General features: G+C 43.3%; 1 protein-coding gene across 1 annotated transcript in view; it reads left to right on the top strand.

The window, feature by feature from the left end:
* The window catches only part of RNF150 (ring finger protein 150), a 127,691-nt gene that overhangs the window by 91,885 nt on the left and 17,304 nt on the right, over positions 1-18,502 (top strand). Inside the window, exon 6 of the mRNA XM_005235614.4 lies at positions 1,239-1,449. Coding sequence (XP_005235671.2) covers positions 1,239-1,449 — 211 coding nt within the window. The remainder of the gene's footprint in view (positions 1-1,238; positions 1,450-18,502) is intronic.

The following is an 18,502-nucleotide window of genomic DNA, read 5'->3' as shown; positions in this document are numbered from 1 at the left end:
GTTAACCTTGCTATGTCCCTCTGTCACTTTGGAAGCTTTGCACCCTGACACACAGCATCCTCATTTCTGAATTAGCCTTGTTCTTGTTAACAATATGTTAAAACTTCAAAACCCAGTTCTTGAAATAGTTATGCAAACAATTTTTCTCCATGCCTTGGGGAGAACTAGGCCTGGTTCTATGGGCAAACGGCACAAGAATCGGTTTCCTCTTAGAGGAAAGAGAGATTTTTTTACTCATCTGTTTGTCACCAGTGTTTATGGGGAGTTCTGTAGAAGTCACTGCTGTTTGAATGGGAGCATCAGGCTTATAACAGGCCCAGAGAAATCCGAGGGTAGAAACTAGTTTTGGACATAGTGCCCCTGAACAAACGATCCTCTTTGCTGCCCAGTGCCCACTTGGAAGTCTCTGCTCTTCATGAACAGGTGCTCAGTGCTAAGGCTACTGTGCCAAAGGTGGGCACCACAGCCCTCTCTCATCACTTCCCTTGACTGGAAGAGCTTGGCTCATTCTGGAGGTGTTGGCGCATTCGCCAAGTAACTGCAAGAGAGAAATGTCTAAATTCTCTAGAATTGGGTGCCATCATTGGTCTCTCTGAATCACAAACAAGAAATACTATGGACTGAATGATACTCTTAGAATTCCCATTACTGCTTGTTTGTTTCTTAGAATTTTATTTTGTCGCAAATATAGCATTAGCAAAGGAAAAGATCTTCTGATGTTAAAAAACTTGTCTTAGAAACAGCTTTAGCTTCTATTTCTGCACCCCACACATAGATGCGCCCACAGGCAGTTCCCTTGAATTCTTATTCCTGTAAGCCCTGATATCGGCTTTATAAAATGTATATTTAGGGAACAGATAATCATTCCCCTTCAGCTACTGTCTCTGTTTACATTTGTAATCTGACTCAGCGATCTGCCTGTATTGAACAGATCACGGCAATAAGTGAGTGAGTTTTTTAATGTGCAGTCTCCCAAAGCCTTTAAAAAGTATAAATAAGGACATTTAGAGATTGCAGGTGACACAGTTTAATACTGAATATTTCCAATGCATACTTTGGGTCTCTCTTCCAACAGATTGTATTAAGTACATGAAAATAAACTGCATGTTTATTCATTATATGTTGCCATTTTCAGTACCAAAAGAAAGTGAAAATCCCTGAAGAACTGGGAACAGGTAAATTAAATCTTTTTATCAAGTAAAAACTCAATTTTCTTCTATTTTTTTTTTTTCCATTAGCCAAATGCGGATTGCATGGATGATATACCTCCAGACTTGGAAGCATCCATAGGAGGACCGCCAACTAACCAGATAACAGGAGCTAGTGATATAACAGTGAATGAGAGCTCTGTAGCCCTGGATCCCCCGGTGCGGACTGTGGGAGTACTACAAGTCATCCAAGACGTAGACTCCTTTCCCCAGGCTGGGGAGGGTAATTTCACAACAAGCAGTAAGTTCCTCTTTCTGGCAGAATTTGCGCTGAAATAAATGTTTAGAATCCTGAATCACAAACTGATCTCTAGTGTGGGGAAAATGGGCTTTGTCACTGGAGCAATGGCCTTACTTTTAAGCCCAGCAGAAATCTACAGAGTAAGTACATTTAAATATTGTGCTGTTCTGCTGTATTGCAAATACTTCCAGAATGTATGCAAATCAATGTGTTCAATAGCAAACTCTAATGCAGGAGTCTCCTGCATGGACAGAAGAAGCTATTTCAGTCAACACAAAACAATATAAATTTACGGTCATCTTCAGATATTGTTTATAGTAAGTGATCCCATTCACCATGATAACCCACCATGGATCCAGCTGGCTTCTTTGTGAATGTGGCCTGTGGCCTGCCTTTCCTTACTGGGCTACGTGATAGGTGGAAGTTATTCTTACCTGCATATCATAAAATAAATAGCGAATGCAGCAATCACTTTTACTGCCTTCAGTCAAGAAAAAAAAAACAAGTGGTGAATTCTGATTTTGCCTTTCCTTTATCTGCTTAAATCAACTGAAGCTTTTCTGGTTATTGATTCATACTTCAATTTCTCATTTCAGAGGGATTGATGGTCAGAGTTTCTGTACTTGAAAACCTGAGTGTAGTGAAATAATGCTGCCAATTTGTACAAAAAAAAAAGGAGAACTTTGTATGTTTTCAATGTGTTTAGCTTTCACTTGTTTGAGGGGCACCATTTGAACCAGGAACTCTCAATATGTTTGCATGTCTCTCTGTTCCTAAAATTGATGTTCTTTGTTAAAAATCTACTTCTGACAGTTTAAAAAGAATGTTGTCAGCTGTTTTGAGTGAGGATTGTACTAGTCTAAAATTCTAATTCTTAGATAAAATAGCAGATAGTAGAAAATACATATCTGTTTGATACCAGTTGGTGTATTAGTATTGACAAGACTATTGTAGAAAATCATCAGGTATACTTGAACAGAGGTAGAAGAATGTGATAAAATACAGGTTTGTGTATGGAGTCAGCATAGGTCCTGGAAAAAATTACATATTTTCAAACATTTGTAGGTACTCCTAGGGGCCTGGGCGTGAAAAAGAAGGCAAGTAATAATACGCTGTGTAAAAGGTAGGAGAGATAAGGGGACTAGGCTGAAATTATTTTACATTAGTCACCTTACTCTGTGGAGAGCCTTGATAATCATATCTTCCCTCATATGGCAGCCAGTGTCACAGCAGTGAAAATAATTTCTGGAAACGCTGGACTTGTGACCTTAGCTACAGGTGACCCAGAAGTGGCTCCTTAAGTTCTCCCTTTGTGGATTAGGTACTGGTTTCAGGTTTGACCATTTTACGGTCTAAGTCCTGGACCCAGCAAGGGGTGAGCAACAAGGTTATAGGCTCAGGTGTCATCCACGGCCAGCCTGTCAGCTGCTGGCATCCAACCTTCTCAAGCCTCCTTGAGCACTGGCAAGAGCTGTTCAAAATGAGATGTTATTTTTTTCCTTCCAGTAATTGTTTTTAAATGCGTTTGGGGTTGATTTAAACCATAAAGGAAAGATTTTTACTTCATGGTATCACCGTGTAACTGAAGACACTGGTCTCAGCCGTACCCTCTTAACACTCCTGAAGTGAGTAGCTCCTCCAGCAGTTTATTATCCTTGTCCCACTGTTCTTCACAAGGTCCACTGTTGAAATTGGGAAGGAGGGCCATGGTTTGTCCTTTACACCCACAACTGCATGGCGTGTGCTGAGGAAAGCCAGCAGCCTGGTGCAAAGCCCAGCACTAGGGGTAGTCCATGCTTTTCATCCCAGGATCTTGGCATGCTGAGAAGCAGCTCTTCTGGTCTCTCATCAGGGATAACAATGGTCTTGAGGCAGCCAGCGAGCACAAGAGATAAGTAACTCCTCAGCTACTCTCTTCCCCTCCAGTTTTGTTTCCAGAGTCTGCGGAAGGATCAGTGTCAGTCCAAACACATTCGTTCTTCATTTCCCAAGTTGCCAGCAAAGTAACTGGGTGAAAAACTTGCTCTGAGCCAGCACAATACTGCAGAGCCCGCAGAGATGCTTTATTTTGCTTCGGTGCCTTCTGTTATTCCCCTTACTTTAGATAACATTGGGCAGTAGACACAAACACTGGGCAGCCATGAGGGCTAACAGCAGAGCCCAGGGACAAGGAACTCGCTCCAGGACCAGAGCAGAGGGCTGTCCAGGCACGGGCAATGAGGCAGCAAACCACGGAGCTTCAGATCTCCATCACCTGACGAGGCTGGCCGTGTGGTCTGAGGAAGGACTGTGAGAAGGGTTTTCCCTGGCTATTTGAGAGAGGCAAGAAGAGAGCAGGGAGGGGAAACGGGCAGATGGCCTGAGCTTTGCGAAGGTTGTGAGCCTCACACCATCGCAGGGGTGGCTGGGGACCCGCTACTAAAAATAGACCTTTCCAGTTGTTTTGGGAGGAAAGAGGAGTCCTGAGGAAAGCTCAAAGGACCTTGGGAGCTTCCAAACCCTGGCATGTGCCTGTCACAGTCAGTGACTCGGGGAACTCTGGTTTAATGCTTGGTTAGCTGTTGTCACCCAGCTGTCATTGACAGGTAGACGTGAATCTTCTCAAAGATACTTGAATATTAGTTAGTGGTGGGTGTGCAAGTTTACATGCTTTCATCACCACATCCAAAGTGGTGCAATTTCCAGCAGTTCTCAGAAACAGAGGTGCTTGGTCCCTTTTTGCAGCAAAGAAGAGGTCTTTGGTTGGGAGTTACGGGCTGAGTTCCAGCAGTTATGGGAATTCGTCTCTCCAGCTGCCTTATGTGGATTTGGGGTGTTCAGGCATTCTGAAAGCTAGAACTTAGCATCTTAGGCAGCCTGAACTCAAGCCAGTGAAAAGGGAACATCCAGGACTGCTGTATAGTTGTGGTATGAAACCAAATGCTAACTAAATCAAAAGGCAACTGTAGGCTAAACAACTGGGTCATAGCTGTCATATAGATGCAGCTTTATAGGCATTGTGTCTGTTTATTGTATTCAGGCGATGTATTTCTCATTTTCAGGATCCTCACAGTTACACAACTGCAGAGCTTGCTGAGCGTGCCCTTTCTGTGAACTAGCCTGCCTGGGAGTTTGTAAGCAATGACGCTGATTGCTCCTAGGAATCTTTGCTGAAGTTGCTAGGTTCTGGCCTCTTTATATAGCATTAGTGATGGGAGCATACTCCAAGGCTGAATATGTGCTAGAAGTTTTTCTTTTTCTTGTTATTGAATCTTGCAGACCGCCTCCAGTGCGATCTTGTACCTGGCACCGCAAGTCCTTGCATCCCTCCTTATTCCTGGCAAAGTTCAGTGGTGCAGGAGGTAAAGGGCTTGCCACCTTCCTTCCCCCCCACTTCTGCAGTACTTTTTGCTTAATTGTCATTGCATCCTTTTTGTTTGTTGATTAATCATTCTGGTATTGTTGTCTTGTTTTGGGTTTAATTTCCCTTTCTGTGTTTCCAGTCAGTATTCAGAGCCAGAAGAGCTCCCACAGTGTGTCTGGAGGGAGGATATTTCCAGAGTACTGTTCACATCGGGCGAAATTCTGTCTCCATTGAAATCTGGTGGCAAAGCTCCCACCTACTTCAGTGGGGCCAGATTTTCATTTCTGGAACTCAGCCAGTGCTTTTCTTTTTATTTCTGTGTGTGTGCTCAGCAGACATTTCCTCTTCTCTCCCTCCCTTTTTCTCCCCGTGCTTCTGAATAGATAATGCCTTCCATGGGACCCTGGGCGACATAGTGTGCTATGAACATCTGGATGGGACCTCATCTGGGGGCCCATCCCTGTGGTTCCTTGCTAAACCGAGCATCTCCTGCGTAGAAGTACTGAGCACTTAAAAATGGACCAGCAGTTTCTCCCAGCTGGCTTCTACCAAGCTCCAAGCTTTCATCAAGTCCCTTAGGTGTATCTACAGCCCAAAGTCTGTTCAGTAGTCTTAGTGACCATTTGCTTTCTGTGTTGGGATTTTGTGCAGGATCCTGGGATAGTATCTTGTGACATGATATTTCTGTAATCAGTTGCTGAAAATGGACGGATGGAAAAATTGAAAAACTTGGAGTTGGAAAAAAAAAGGGGGGGGGGGGAGGGTGAAAAAATTGTGTGAAATACGTAAGAGTTCATCTCAGCTGAGTTTCCTGCTTTGACTCTATTACTTTTTAGATCTCCAGAGGGTATGAAAGAAGATAAGCCGAGGATCTTTTCCCACAATAATGCATCATAGCAATTTGCGTCGCCTAATTTTTGGTAGTGAGTTACGCAAAATGCTAACATCCTTAGAAATTTCAGAGCAGGTGGAATTTCCTGCTGTACAGATGATATGAGTGTGAGCTGGACTTGGCTAAGGTCTGAAACTGAAGAGGCTTTGGAGGAGTCGAAGGTGGATTTGGGATTTGAGGAGGACATTGCAATATTCTTTGGGTCAGGCTCAGCTGAGATTGAATGCCATGGTTAAAAATGGTAGTTCACTGGGAAATCACTAGATATTTTAAAGGTTGTATGGTGACACTTGCAGAGGAAAAAGTAGTTATTAATTTTTTTTCATCTTTTCTAGCATCCGTGATCATTCATCTCCCTCAACCCATGGGGCTTTTGCTAATTTCTGCAGTAGATAATATACACTGCCTGAGTCTTTGCTTTCTGTTGGTAAATACCTCTAGTTTTTCAATTTAGACAATCTTTTATATATTCTCTTCAGGGGGATGTCTCGTCACACTGCGTAAGGCCTCAGAAATCCCAGCAGCACTGTCTCTGTAGTTGGAGGAAGGTCCATAAGGAATCCTACTGCGAACATGGGAGGAGTTTTAGTATGAAAAAATGTAAACGCTTCCCCAAGGTGTCATTTCATCTGCAAAGTCCACTGAGTCTGGCGGGCTGTACAGCAATGTGGGCAGTCTAGAGAATACTGGCAGTTCCTTTTCTGCCTCTCATTTTGTTCTTTCCATAAAACCCTGCCAACATATAGCTCATCATGACAGTTAGGGCACTTTCAAGTCTCTTTGGTAGTTCTTCATTAAATCTATTAATATAACTTCTCAAGTAATTATTTTCATCTGTGTATGTCTAAAACTTCTTTGTGAAGAATAATCCACCTTTGGAAGTGGATGGAAGCGCATAATAAGGATCTGATCCACTGTCGTCTTGCAACGGCTTGACTGTTCCTCCTTGCTATTAATAGGGCTTTTTTAGGCAGAAGGTAAATGGGGAGGAAAAGGTGGAAAAATTCCCTAGACAGTAGTTAATACGGAAAGTTATTAACACTTGCATTAGCACCTAACACTGGTCCTGGAGTTAGAATACTGATGGGACCTAGTTAAAGACTGAGCAGATTGGGTCCCATGTGCCTGGAGTATGATATAAGTCCTGGTAGCTCTATTAAAAGCCTGTGCGGATGTTGCACTAAATAGTTACCATGGACTGAAAATTCCAGTGAGCTGAGGTCCTAAATTCATTTTGAGACTACAGCAGTACCAACGTAACTTCGTTTGAAAGGCCAGCAGTGGTTTGAAAGAGTAACCGAGTGAAACCTAAGTGGCACTGAGAACATGCTCTGGATTATTCCGTACACCTACAAGGCTCCTTGCCAGGCTCTGTGAATGGACAGTGAAGTTTCCCCATTATAAAACTGCTCTTCCTTTCTGTATGTTAAGATGTGAAATACAAAGACTTTCTGTACAGCAAATTTGAAAAAGGGATGTACAAAAAGGTTGTGAAACAAGGAACAAATTTGAAGTTAATTTTTTTTTGTTTTGTTTCACATCTGCTGTGTATATTGACATTGTGTACAGAGCAGGGATGAAACCGTCAGTTCTCGAATCTCGCTTTGTCCCCGCAGACACACAGAGCTGTGTCTGTGGCCCAGTCGGCGGGCACGGTGGTTACACACAGTAGTCTGGTCTAACCTAAGGTGCCAAAAAGGCTGTGGATCTTAAGAAACTTGCTCAATAATTGACTCTAGGGGGAGACTGAGATGAGAAGAAAATGTTCTCCTTTAGTAGTGGAAGCTCCATTTGTAAGTCTGCCTTTATGTATAAATGCTGTGGCAGTTACCAACTTGTGTGTCTCTGTCCCAAATTACTTGTTCCGGACTTGGTATCTCCCTTCTGATGTGCAGCCAGTATGTGAGCCCAATCCAGAACCTAACCAATTTCTTCCTGTGGTTTCTTTTGGGGTTTTTTGTTCTTGTTTTTTTGTTTGGGTTTTCTTTTTTTCATTTGGGTCACTTCCCTGATCCAGAAGTACTTGTGCCTGTACAACAGGAGGAAAGAAATGTAGAGCGCAGGAGAAGAACATGTAAGGCAGCTTTCACGACACTACTGCCAAAAGCAAGCACACTATCTCAAGCACAACTAGACCTACACAGCTGTCTGTTTTGCCCAGAAATCAGGATAAATTAATAGGCAAAGTAAGCATGAAGTTTCAAATCTCATTGGAATGCCCATATCTGAGTATACAGGCATTTTATTAATGGTCAGTGGATATGAGCGACATCAGGGATTTTTCATCTATGACAATGAAACTCAATAAGGAGAAATGTCATTGTAAAAACTGTGTATTGGGTTCACATGGCAAGGCTTTGGTAGCAGGGGGGCTACAGAGTTGGCTTCTGTGAGAAGCTGCTGGAAGCTTCCCCCGTGTCTGATGGAGCCGATGCCAGGCAGCTCCAAGATGGAGCCACCACTGGCCAAGGCTGAGCCCGTCAGCGATGGTGGCAGCACCTCTGGGATAATGTATTTAAGAAGGGGGAAAAAAAATGTGCAATTGCAGCTGGAGAGAGGAGTAAGGCTCTGTGAGAGCAGCAGCTGCAGCCCCCAGGCCGGGGCAGGAGGAGGCCAGGGGAGCTCCAGGCCCGGAGCAGATCCTCCCACAGCCCCCGGTGCAGCCCCTGGCGGGGCAGGCTGTGCCCCTCAGCCCGCGGGGGGGTGGCGGGGGCAGATCCCCCCCGGCAGCCTGTGAGCGGCTGCAGCCCCGGGGAAGGGGCAGTCGGAGAGGCTGGTGGGGGGCTGCCTGCCGGGGGTCCCGGCTGGGGCAGGGCAGGGTGTGAGGGGTCCCCTGCGGGGGAGGGGGGCGGCAGGGACAGCGTGTGGGGGGCTGAGGTGACCCCTGTTCCCCTGCGCTGCTGGGGGGGGTGGCGGGGGAGAGACGATCGGGCGGGAAGGTAAACCCAGGAAGAAGGGAGCTGTGGGGGGAAGGTGGTTTTGAGGTTTGGGTCTATTTCTCGTTACCCTACTCTGATCTGATTGATAATAAATTAAACTAATTTCCCCAAGTCAGGTCCTTTTTGCCCATGGCGGTAACGGAGGGCGCTCCCTGTCCCTGTCTCAACCAGGCGCCTTTTGCTGCATTTTCTCTCCCCCTGCCCGGCTGGGGAGGGCAGTGACAGGGCGGCTCCAGTGGGCACCTGGTGTCCGGCCAGGGTCAGCCCCCAACACTGATGGCACACAGGTCTATCCTTAGATACATCATTCCCAGTTACTCTGATTGTGCCTTGTTGCATTGCAAGATCGGACTGGGGTCAGTGAAAACATAGCTTATATCTTTATTTATACTTTGCTGTCTTAAGCAGACAGCTAGATAAAACATTAAATGAGAAAGCTTTTAAAGCAAAATGGACAATGTAGTGTAAAATACAAATCTGAACTGCAGAGAGACTGGATGACTTAATACTAGTTGATCTCTTTCGTTTATACTTGAGAGTGAAAGCTTTGCCTTGCAAGAGATGTTTAGCATCTTGCATGCAATCTGCTTGATTATTTAGGACTCATTCTCACATCTCTGATGTCTGTGTAGTTTTTATTCTCATGAGTTTTCACACAACTGGCATCATCGAGAAGTGCTGTTTAAGGTACGGTGGGCTATTGCGATTCTGAATCTTTTCCTGACCAATTCAGGAACAAAGACAAATGGGAGACGCAAGGATCCAGCTTGGATCAGCTCCTGAAAGTAAGAATTAAGTAAGACTGAGCAACAGCTTTCTAAATAGGCAGGCAGAGGGAAGGGGGGAACCCTGGGTCAGCGGTGCTGGTTACTGCCATTATTTCAGACGGAGCAGCAGTGCAGAAGTACTGCTCACCTTTACTGCACAGACCTCAGAGATCCCTACCAGGGTCAGGCTCCGCTGTACCAGTCATTCCGTACACAAATAGTAACGGATGGACCCACTTCTGAAAAATTCACAGGTAAAAGCAGGTTATAGCAAGCAAGCAAATCTAATAAATTTAGCGGGGAAAGAATGAAAAAGCAGCTGTGCCTATGGGAGAGTGAAAAACAGAAGGCTGAGATATGGGAGGCGCTCACAGAAAATAGCGACATTTCTGCAGCAGTCACCCTTGATTCTGCTTGCGTGTATTTTGTTCGGGTTGCATCGCTTCATAACGAAGCACACATTTGCCTTAGCGCTCCCATAGTGTCATGACCACTTTGAAGGTAACTCAAATGAAAGAAGTAAACCAGGCAAAACCTCCACTGATGTCCTGTTTCCAGTCATTGGTACATTTTTCTCCTCATTCATTTAAGCTTTGAGTCTGTGAACGTGCAAGAGAATCATCTGCACGTGGAAGCTGTCTGGTTTCAGACAAGCATTTAAAGGGTCACATGCATGCTTACACCTGTAGTTCTTGTGTTGTAACCAGCAGTTCTGGTTTCTCAGAAAGCACAAGAGTTGCATTTAGAAGCAAATTAAGTGAAAGAGTTGTGTGTGCGTACCTGTGTGAGGTTTTTTTGTATGATAAATAGTCTTGCAGGACATGTCTGGCTTCCAAAACTTCTCTGCTTCAAGCTTTCTCCAGATTCTTGTAGGGGCAATGGCTCAGATTCCCACATGCAGTTTCTAGTATTTCAGCCTGGAACAAAACAAAAACAACCAAAAAAAATGGTATTTGCTCATAAAAACCGGTCAAGTCATAGTGTGTGTTTGAAACAGCTGTTTCTTTTGTTACCTATCTCCATCTCCAGCAGAAGTTAGGGTGCTTCAAGGGATCCTTTAGGGTTACCGCAGTAACCAGGTTACTTCACTTAGAAGTGAGAGTTCTCACAGAATCTTTAGTAATTGGACTTGTATCTTTATTGTTCTGGATGTGGGCAGTTTTAAGTGAAGATGGTGCCTGAAATTGATGCTAAACTGATAGGCCAGATGGAGAAACAGACTTACGAGTGTTTATATAAAACATGAATGATCAGAAGAAAAGTAGCTAACAGGTCAAGCCCAACATCCAAGAGGAAATATCCAACTACTGGCATGAGTGTTGGGAGAGGATTTTCTCCTGCTTCAGGGCCTGTGGGGCACGGGAGAGGTGGGTAAGCCCTCACATGCAGGGATGCTGAAAATAGGACCCGTGTGGTTATATTCTGGCCCAATGAGATGCCGCCTTTGCCACTCCAGTGACAAGGCTGGTACCCTGAGGAATATACTCGGGCTGTACTCAGCACAGTGCACAGTAGCATCAGAGTTGCACTAATGAATATCCGGCCTCCTAAAGCACCCGGGAGATACGTGATGGAATATCCACCCAACTTGGCCTTGTATTGTGACTGTATTTTGTAAATGCCAATACCTTTGACTGTTCTTTACATTTTAATTCATGTTGACGTGTCTGAGGCACTCGGAGAGTAGGCAAGAACATGTGCTCTGCTGTGGCAATAATTAAACCCTATGTTAATACACATATTACTGTGCAAAACAACTTGGAGAACTCTGTGGTGAATTTCTGCTCTATTCACCACTTTCAGTAGTATAGTGCTGTAAGATAATGAAAAAATGTACTCCTAGAGGAAAAATGCATGAAAAATGTATAGAACAAAGATACCACTGGTGAAGTCAGAATATGAAAAGCAATAACTAAAATAGGTTTATTAAATTGTAGTATCTCAGGAGAGACAGATGGCCATCACATGAAAGAAGTTTAAAATCTGCCAGTTCCTTACGCAGGCAGCTAAATAATGCAATGTTTTCAGCTCTTAATGTTTCTTCAGGAGACAGCCACCAAATGAGGTATATCAGGTACGTGTGACAAACCTTGCTTCAGATTTTGACCCCATGCACATGGGGTATTAAATGCAACTGAGATGCTGCTAAAGTTTATTAACTTCTTTATAACTGTCTTTTGAAAAGGTAGTGGCACCAGCAAATTATCTTCCTGTGCATGAAAAGCTATCAGTCTGTAAGACCTAAATAGTCTCAGAGTAGGAGATTTTAGAAAAATGACCCTCTGCCAACCTGCTCTGGGAGATGTAATGTCCTCCCAGCTGCTGAGTAACCTGCAGCTTAAAGATACATTTCAAAGGTTTTTGAAAAGCTATGATAGAAGGATTATATTTTCAGTTGTTCACCCTCAAAAGTGCCTTGTTAAAATACTGTAATGGCTGCATATTTCACGGGGTGAAAACAGTTACATTTGTTTGCAGTAATTCATTCCTTCTGTGGCTCTGGGGTTTGTTTTTTTAATAAACTAATCCTTCAGTTTTTGCCTGATTGTGACTGGAAGATGCAAGTCCACTTACCTTGTAAAAACTGAAAATTTACTGTAAATCTATATTCAGCTTCTAAAAGCCCTCTTTTCAGACTAGATAAATAATGGATCAATTTTAAATTTTTTTTCTAAAAGCGCCTGAGGTTCAAATATTTTTATGGAACTGCTTGGGAACCTTCTGGAAACTGATTTTCAATGAGGAGTTGAAAGCAAAGAACTTGAATGGAAAACAAAAGTCAGAAGGGGTTATAACAGAACTTAAGTCACAAAATTTTGACTCTAACTTTACAGCAGCGTTTCTGAGGGAAATAATAATGAACCAGTGCAAAGGCATTTACATTTTCTGAAGTTATATGGTTGGTTTCCAGGTTTTCAGAGAGCTTTTTTTATTTTTACTTTTCCAGGTATGTATTGGTGCACAGGGTAGGATCTCTTTCTTCTGCCTTTCTGAAGAGTGTGAATGCTCAGAACTCAAAAGAAGGTGGAATGGAAGTATATATTCACTGAAAAGATTGAAACAGAGACAAAATGTTTTAATTCAGAGAAAAGAGTCTTTTAAAATTACTCTGTTCTAATTTGAGTTTCACTTCTTGAGTCTTAGGGAGGTCTTGATGGTAGTGGTGGTGTCCAAGTGACCTAATGAACATATTTTCTAGTAAAAATCCAGCTGCAGTTTGTTGAAACCTAAATTGATTTTTCCCCTGCATTGGTCCAAGAGGAAACTCTGAAAACTGATGTCTTGGTCTTGGCCTCCCTCATGTTCTCATGAGCTTTTCAGCAAGAGTCCCTGATAAAAGCAGTGGCTTGGAGGGGATTTTCTGATGCCAGAAGCTTTTCACTTGAAACTAGATTGTGACTGCAAGCTTATTTGAAAGCAAATGCTAAATGGTCCTACATTTATATAGCCTAAGACCAGTTTCTGTTGATGTCCCTGCAGGATTTCCTGCTAACCAGACCCAGATGTTCAAGTGAGAAATTATCCTGGGTGCTAGGACTGAGATGCCCTTTAGGCACCTTTAGTGGCTTTTAGGTGAGATTGCGTTCCCTCTTCAGTGTTAGCCTTGCTCCTTATTGACCTGGTTGCCCCTCCCTGAGTTTTAATTGTCACATCCAGCATTTTGTAAACGAGTAAATGGAGCTCACTTTTTTGTGATGTTGCTTGTGTGAACCACGAGCCAGGAAAGCAAAAGGAGCTAGCTAGTTAAGTACGGAGGGAGCATGCTTGCCCTCTTGCTCTAGGCTGGTGAGCAAAATTGTTGGTTTCACATCTCAGGTCAAGGAGTCAGGTCAAGTAAAACTCTTGCTATGTTCTTTTTCATAAAGGCTCATTTTGTGCAGGGAGACAGGCAGGAAGGAGACAGGGGATCAGAGGCAGACTCACATTAAATTAGTTTAAAATCTTTTGCTCAAAAACCTTGTTGGTTTGGTTTCAGTTTTTGTAAAGGCTGATATATATTTTTTTTTTCTATTTTACATAAGCCATTTTTGTAAATATATTTTCAGACAAGATTTGAATGTAGCAGGCCTGGCCTGGCAGATCAAAGATTTATTTTTTAATGGGGAAAAACCCAAAATGTTGAGCCATTGCAGCATTGTTAAAGAAATGTTCCAATTAAAGGAGATTGGCATCAACTGATTTGAAATTTCTTAAATGAAGATAGCGAGGTAAACTGTTGACCTTTTTCTTTATGAATGCTTTTCTTGGTTGTTGTTCTGTACTCATGTGTTTCCCTGTAAATCTGCATTAATAATACACACAGCCTAGCTTTTTAGAATGATATCTGGTGCACTAGCCCTGCTGCAAGAAACAGTAACATTTTGGACACCAAATAGGCAGTGGTTCTGTATGCCTCCTAGTCATATTTTAATCCTCGTTTCATGTGTTTGTGATGAATTTTAAATGTGCTTATTTTTCTTTCCTATAGAATGCTTTTGGTGACATCAAAAATATTGCTAAATCCTTTAAACAAACCGTGAAAGCAACCTAAAAGAGAGCCAAAGGACATTTAAGAGGTTTTACTTTTCCAAGAAGGAAAGGTTTTGATACAGTCTCTGGGGTGGGGTCTTTTTCTGATTTCTAAAGTAATGAAAAGAGCCACATTTCTCATAAAAACAGCAATGCATAGACAGATTAAATTGGGGTTTTTGCTTAAGTTTTCAGAAAGTCCTGGAAAATGTTCCTGCTGGAAACTATGGGTTGTTTCTGGCTGCATACATCAACTTTACTCTTCCTGCTACTACTCAGTCACAGTTACACAAAATGTATAGATTATACCAGTGTTGACGATGTCATATCCTACCTGCAATCCATAAATGTCAGCAGCAGTTTGAGTCACTTTGCACCCTGTGCACGATGCCAACCCACAGCCTGGCACAAGGCACATTCTGCCTACAACTGCCCAGTGGCACACGGGGACCTCCCTGGTGGTACACAATCCATCCAAATAGTGGGAAGGTCTTGTTTTAGGAGGTCTTAAGTATAACAGCTTACATTTTGCTAGGGAGATTTCTGTTTGAGCCATGGTCAGATTCTCTTCTCAGAGAACCGGACGCAACCTCAGATAGAAAAAGTTACTTATAGTGAAACTATTGAGTAGGCTGCAGGGAAGATCAGAGCTGGAATAATTCCTGTTCAAAAACTGCAAAATTACACTGGAATGTGAAATGTATTGCAAGGTTTGATAGGCTTGTGAGGTTTAAGAGAAAGGAGTGTTAGCAGCTGAACTCATCTGTCATCGTAGGATGTACAAAAAAAAAAGTAAATCTCTGTGGGTTGGTGTTGCATAAAGAGTTCTTTTGAAAACCAGGTATTACAGCTTTTAACTGACATCCGGCTGAGGGTTCTGCACTGGCAAAGAGATGAACTAAGTAGCTGGGGAGCTTGTACAGTGAATGATGCTAATTGCTAGCAAATCTGAAAGGGATTATATCGTGCAGCCACTACAGTAGTGGAGAGTAGACTCAGCTACCCAGGACATCCTTTCCAGTGCAAGTCTCCTAGGGCTTCCTCTTTAATAAAGAGAAATACTCCATGTGTTAAACAAATTGTTCTACTGAAGCTATTTTGAAGCGTGGTTTCTGCACTAGCCACCTTTTCTTGCTATTGTTTTAAAAAACATTGTCACTTAGATTCCAGAGAAGATGAAAAATCTGAAAACAGTGAAGCGGTTTGGGTTACTTATTTTAAAGGAGACGTTTATGGTAGCTCCGGCAGTTGGTAGTGACTCATCTTAAGTGTTTGTCAGTGCTCAGTGAAGATCAGGGCTGTCTTTTCTGTGTGTGTATGAAGGAAGATCACACCCAAGTACCTACCAAGCGTGCATCTGCACATGGGGCACTGGAAGTGTACACTGTTTTCAATTCCTTATGTAAAGTCTCTGCGACACTGGATATTAAAAGAAGCTTCCTTGCAGAATTTTTAAATTATCTTGGGGGCCTCAAAAGCGGAGTGTATGGATGCTGTAAAAAGCCTGTAGGAAGGACATTCAAATTAGCAGAATATGTTACCTTTAAAGCATCTAGAATTTATTAAAAAAAATAAAATACTGCAATTCTAATGAAATTAAGGGGTGACACTTCAGCTTGTCACATTATTTTTCTTCATTGCTAATGCACATATAAATACCTAAAATTGTTTCTTCTATATGGAAAACTGGATGTTCTTGTTCTCCTTTACTGATCTTTCTATTAATTCTTAAATGTTTTGTGTAGACATTAAAGTGCCTGGCTAACCAATTGAACCGTCCCCTCCATGTATTCAGAAAAATGTCCATTTACCTATGTGCCCATGTTAGCACAGCAGAAGTAGTATAGCTGTAGGGTATGGCTGCAGTTGTCTGTTCAGGCTCTTACTTTGTTCCAAAACATGCATCAGACTTTGTCTGCAGAATGTTGTACTGGTGCTGATGCCACGCCATCACGAATGACTACATCTTCCAGTACCTGGTGGAGTTTGTGAGACTGTACTTTGCTTTTAAACAGGGGATTTCTTACAGGGTCATGGAGACACTGTACAGTGTTTCTACATTTCTACAGCTGAATTGCATTTAAATTGATCTTTATCTTTTCAACTACAGTAAGTAGATAAGCCATGACCTAGGACAAAATATATATACATATATATATATATATATAGTTAGGCTGTCTGATTCAAATCAGGTTAGACAGTCCTGTAAAGTTCAAGAACATATTTTCTCTGGGTTGCTGTGCTGTTTCTGTCGTTTATTCTCAGTTTTTATGGACTTGTGACGATTGGTCTTTAGATTAAAGCAGTGTACTTTGGTCAAACGTCTCCTGTTTTTTTGGGGGTGTGTAGCTGACAGTCCTGTAGGAGCATGAGCATCTGACAGGAGAGCAGAAATGATCAAATCCTGCAAGTCCACCGGTGGCTGGTGGGAGGCAAGGCACTGATTTTGCTACAAGCTGTCAAAGGAGGGGGAAAAAAACAAAAGTGTGAGCCACAATGTTACAGTGCCTGCGCATGTCTGTTTTTTGTGGGCAGCTCTTGGGTAGCACAGAGGATGCTGAAGCTGTGTGGGTGAATGACCACTGAATGCAGTACTAATCTGGCCAGAGTTGGTAGGCATGGTGGTCCCACAGCTGTGCCCTGCTTCAGGCGTCGGAGCTGTTGCTGCAACAGAGCCAGGCCTGCTCTCAGGTGTGTTGTTTCCTTATACTGAACAAAAAGGAAGACTGTTTTTTCCCTCAAGGTAAAAGTTACACTGTTAAAAGTTGTCTTTTGCTGGTGACAACAGTAAAAAATTACATATCCAACACATGAGTTCCTCTACCACCACTGTGGGGTTTTCCTCTTTTGGCTTCATTGCTGTGTGCACTTTTTTCATATCTAATGAGAAGACATCCCAGGGGGTAAAATTTCTATTGTGGACAGTTCTAGTGGAATTAAATGTCAGCCAAGCATCACCATCACCAACACGCGTGGTGAGGAAGAGGTTCCTAGCGATACACACAAAACTCAAAGGCCCAGGAGGTGTTGGGTTGATGACTTGCCCCTTTGTCCTGGAAATATCCTGAGGATCGAAGGTGGAGTGTTAGCAGCATTGGAAGGGAAGGCAGGACTGTGAGAGAGAGAGGGAGAGAAGATACACATGCACTTTATTCAAGTAATTCCAGCACAGCTGAGCTTTTCAGCCACCTCCTTGTGTATTTTCTCATTAAGTCCTCTAACATATGCACAGGCATTTTTGTGACATCTTTGCGCAAGGATGTAACTGTTCTTGAAAGTTCAGTGTATGATTCCTCAGTACTGTGCTTTGCTAGTGACCTAGGGGTTTTGAGAGCTTATGCAGTAAAAGGTATTTAAAGAGACATATTTGAAAATCATGCACATGCTGCCATGACAGACAGACTCAGCCAGACCAACATGAGCTTCTCCAAATCCCTCATTCAAAATTAACAGGAGTTGTCTTTAAAGCAAGCTGTTTTCTGTTACAGCTGCGTGCATACTTGTAATTGAGGAAGCAGTTCATAGTGATTAGGCAGTAACGTTATCTTTTTCTGCTTGTCACAGCGGTCTATATTTCACATCAAGTTCTCAGAATTAATTGCCCCCGTGCAGATTTTCGCTGGCTAGTAGCCACCTCGTGCATGAGCTGAAGTAAGAGTGAGAACCTTCTAACATCCTTGAAGAAGAGCTGCAGTAATCTGAAATCTCTTACAACAGCCTTAGCCAGGGCTCGCTCTGCAGGTCCACTTGCACGTCCTGGTCTCGGTGGGTTGCTCTTCCAAGCAGCAAACGTCCCTTCTTGCATTCCCGAGTACCAGACGTGGCATTCCCACTTTCCAGGAGGGCCACAGTCCTGGGTGCCTTCACAGGACCTAGCTGTTAGGCAGAGATCTTAGCGATGGCTTGCAGTTTCGCCCAGGCCCTGCAGTGTGCCAGCAGACCCTGCCGAGCCTTGGCCACCACCCAGCTGCAGGTGCTCTGGGATGGGCTTTTCGGTTGCCACCGTGGGAGGGAGTGTGCCTGTGGGTTGAGCATCCCTTTTCTCGCTCATCCTGGCCAGGAGCAGGGGGCACAGCAGCAGCAGGGCAAAGCAGAGCTGCTGTGCAGGTGGGATCTGCAGTCCTGAGAAGGAGCGATCTCAGGTGGCTTTGTCAGCTGCTTCTGCCATTGAGTCCCCCAGGGAGTGGTCACAGCTGTGCAGCATGGTCAGACCAGAGAAAAAGGTTTAAGAAACTACTAGCTTAGCTTGAGTCTTCTGCTTTAATAGTGTGTCATGCTTTGGGGGTATTGCGATTCCTCTCCGGTGTGACTGAGGGCGTTGTGTGCTGTTGGCCAGTACATCTCTAAATCACCCCGTGAAAAGGATGTTGCTTCCTTAACGTTCCTGAAGAACAGAACAGAAGTTTCTCTTATCATTGCAGTCTCGCTCATTCAGTCCCGCACATGATGTGTCTGAGTCAGGCTGTAATTTCCTTCTCCTTTCAGGCTTGCAGGAAGCAGAGCACACTGCTGACACGGGTTTTTAAAATATAGATATATAAGAAAGTTCGGTCACAATGGCAGTCACCAGTATAGCCCATGGAAACTGAGATGCACATGATTA

The sequence above is a fragment of the Falco peregrinus genome, chromosome 2 (genome assembly GCF_023634155.1).
Source record: "Falco peregrinus isolate bFalPer1 chromosome 2, bFalPer1.pri, whole genome shotgun sequence".
Lineage (NCBI taxonomy): Eukaryota > Metazoa > Chordata > Aves > Falconiformes > Falconidae > Falco > Falco peregrinus.
The sequence above is the reverse complement of the archived record's forward strand: the minus strand, read 5'-3'. Positions and strand labels throughout refer to the sequence as shown.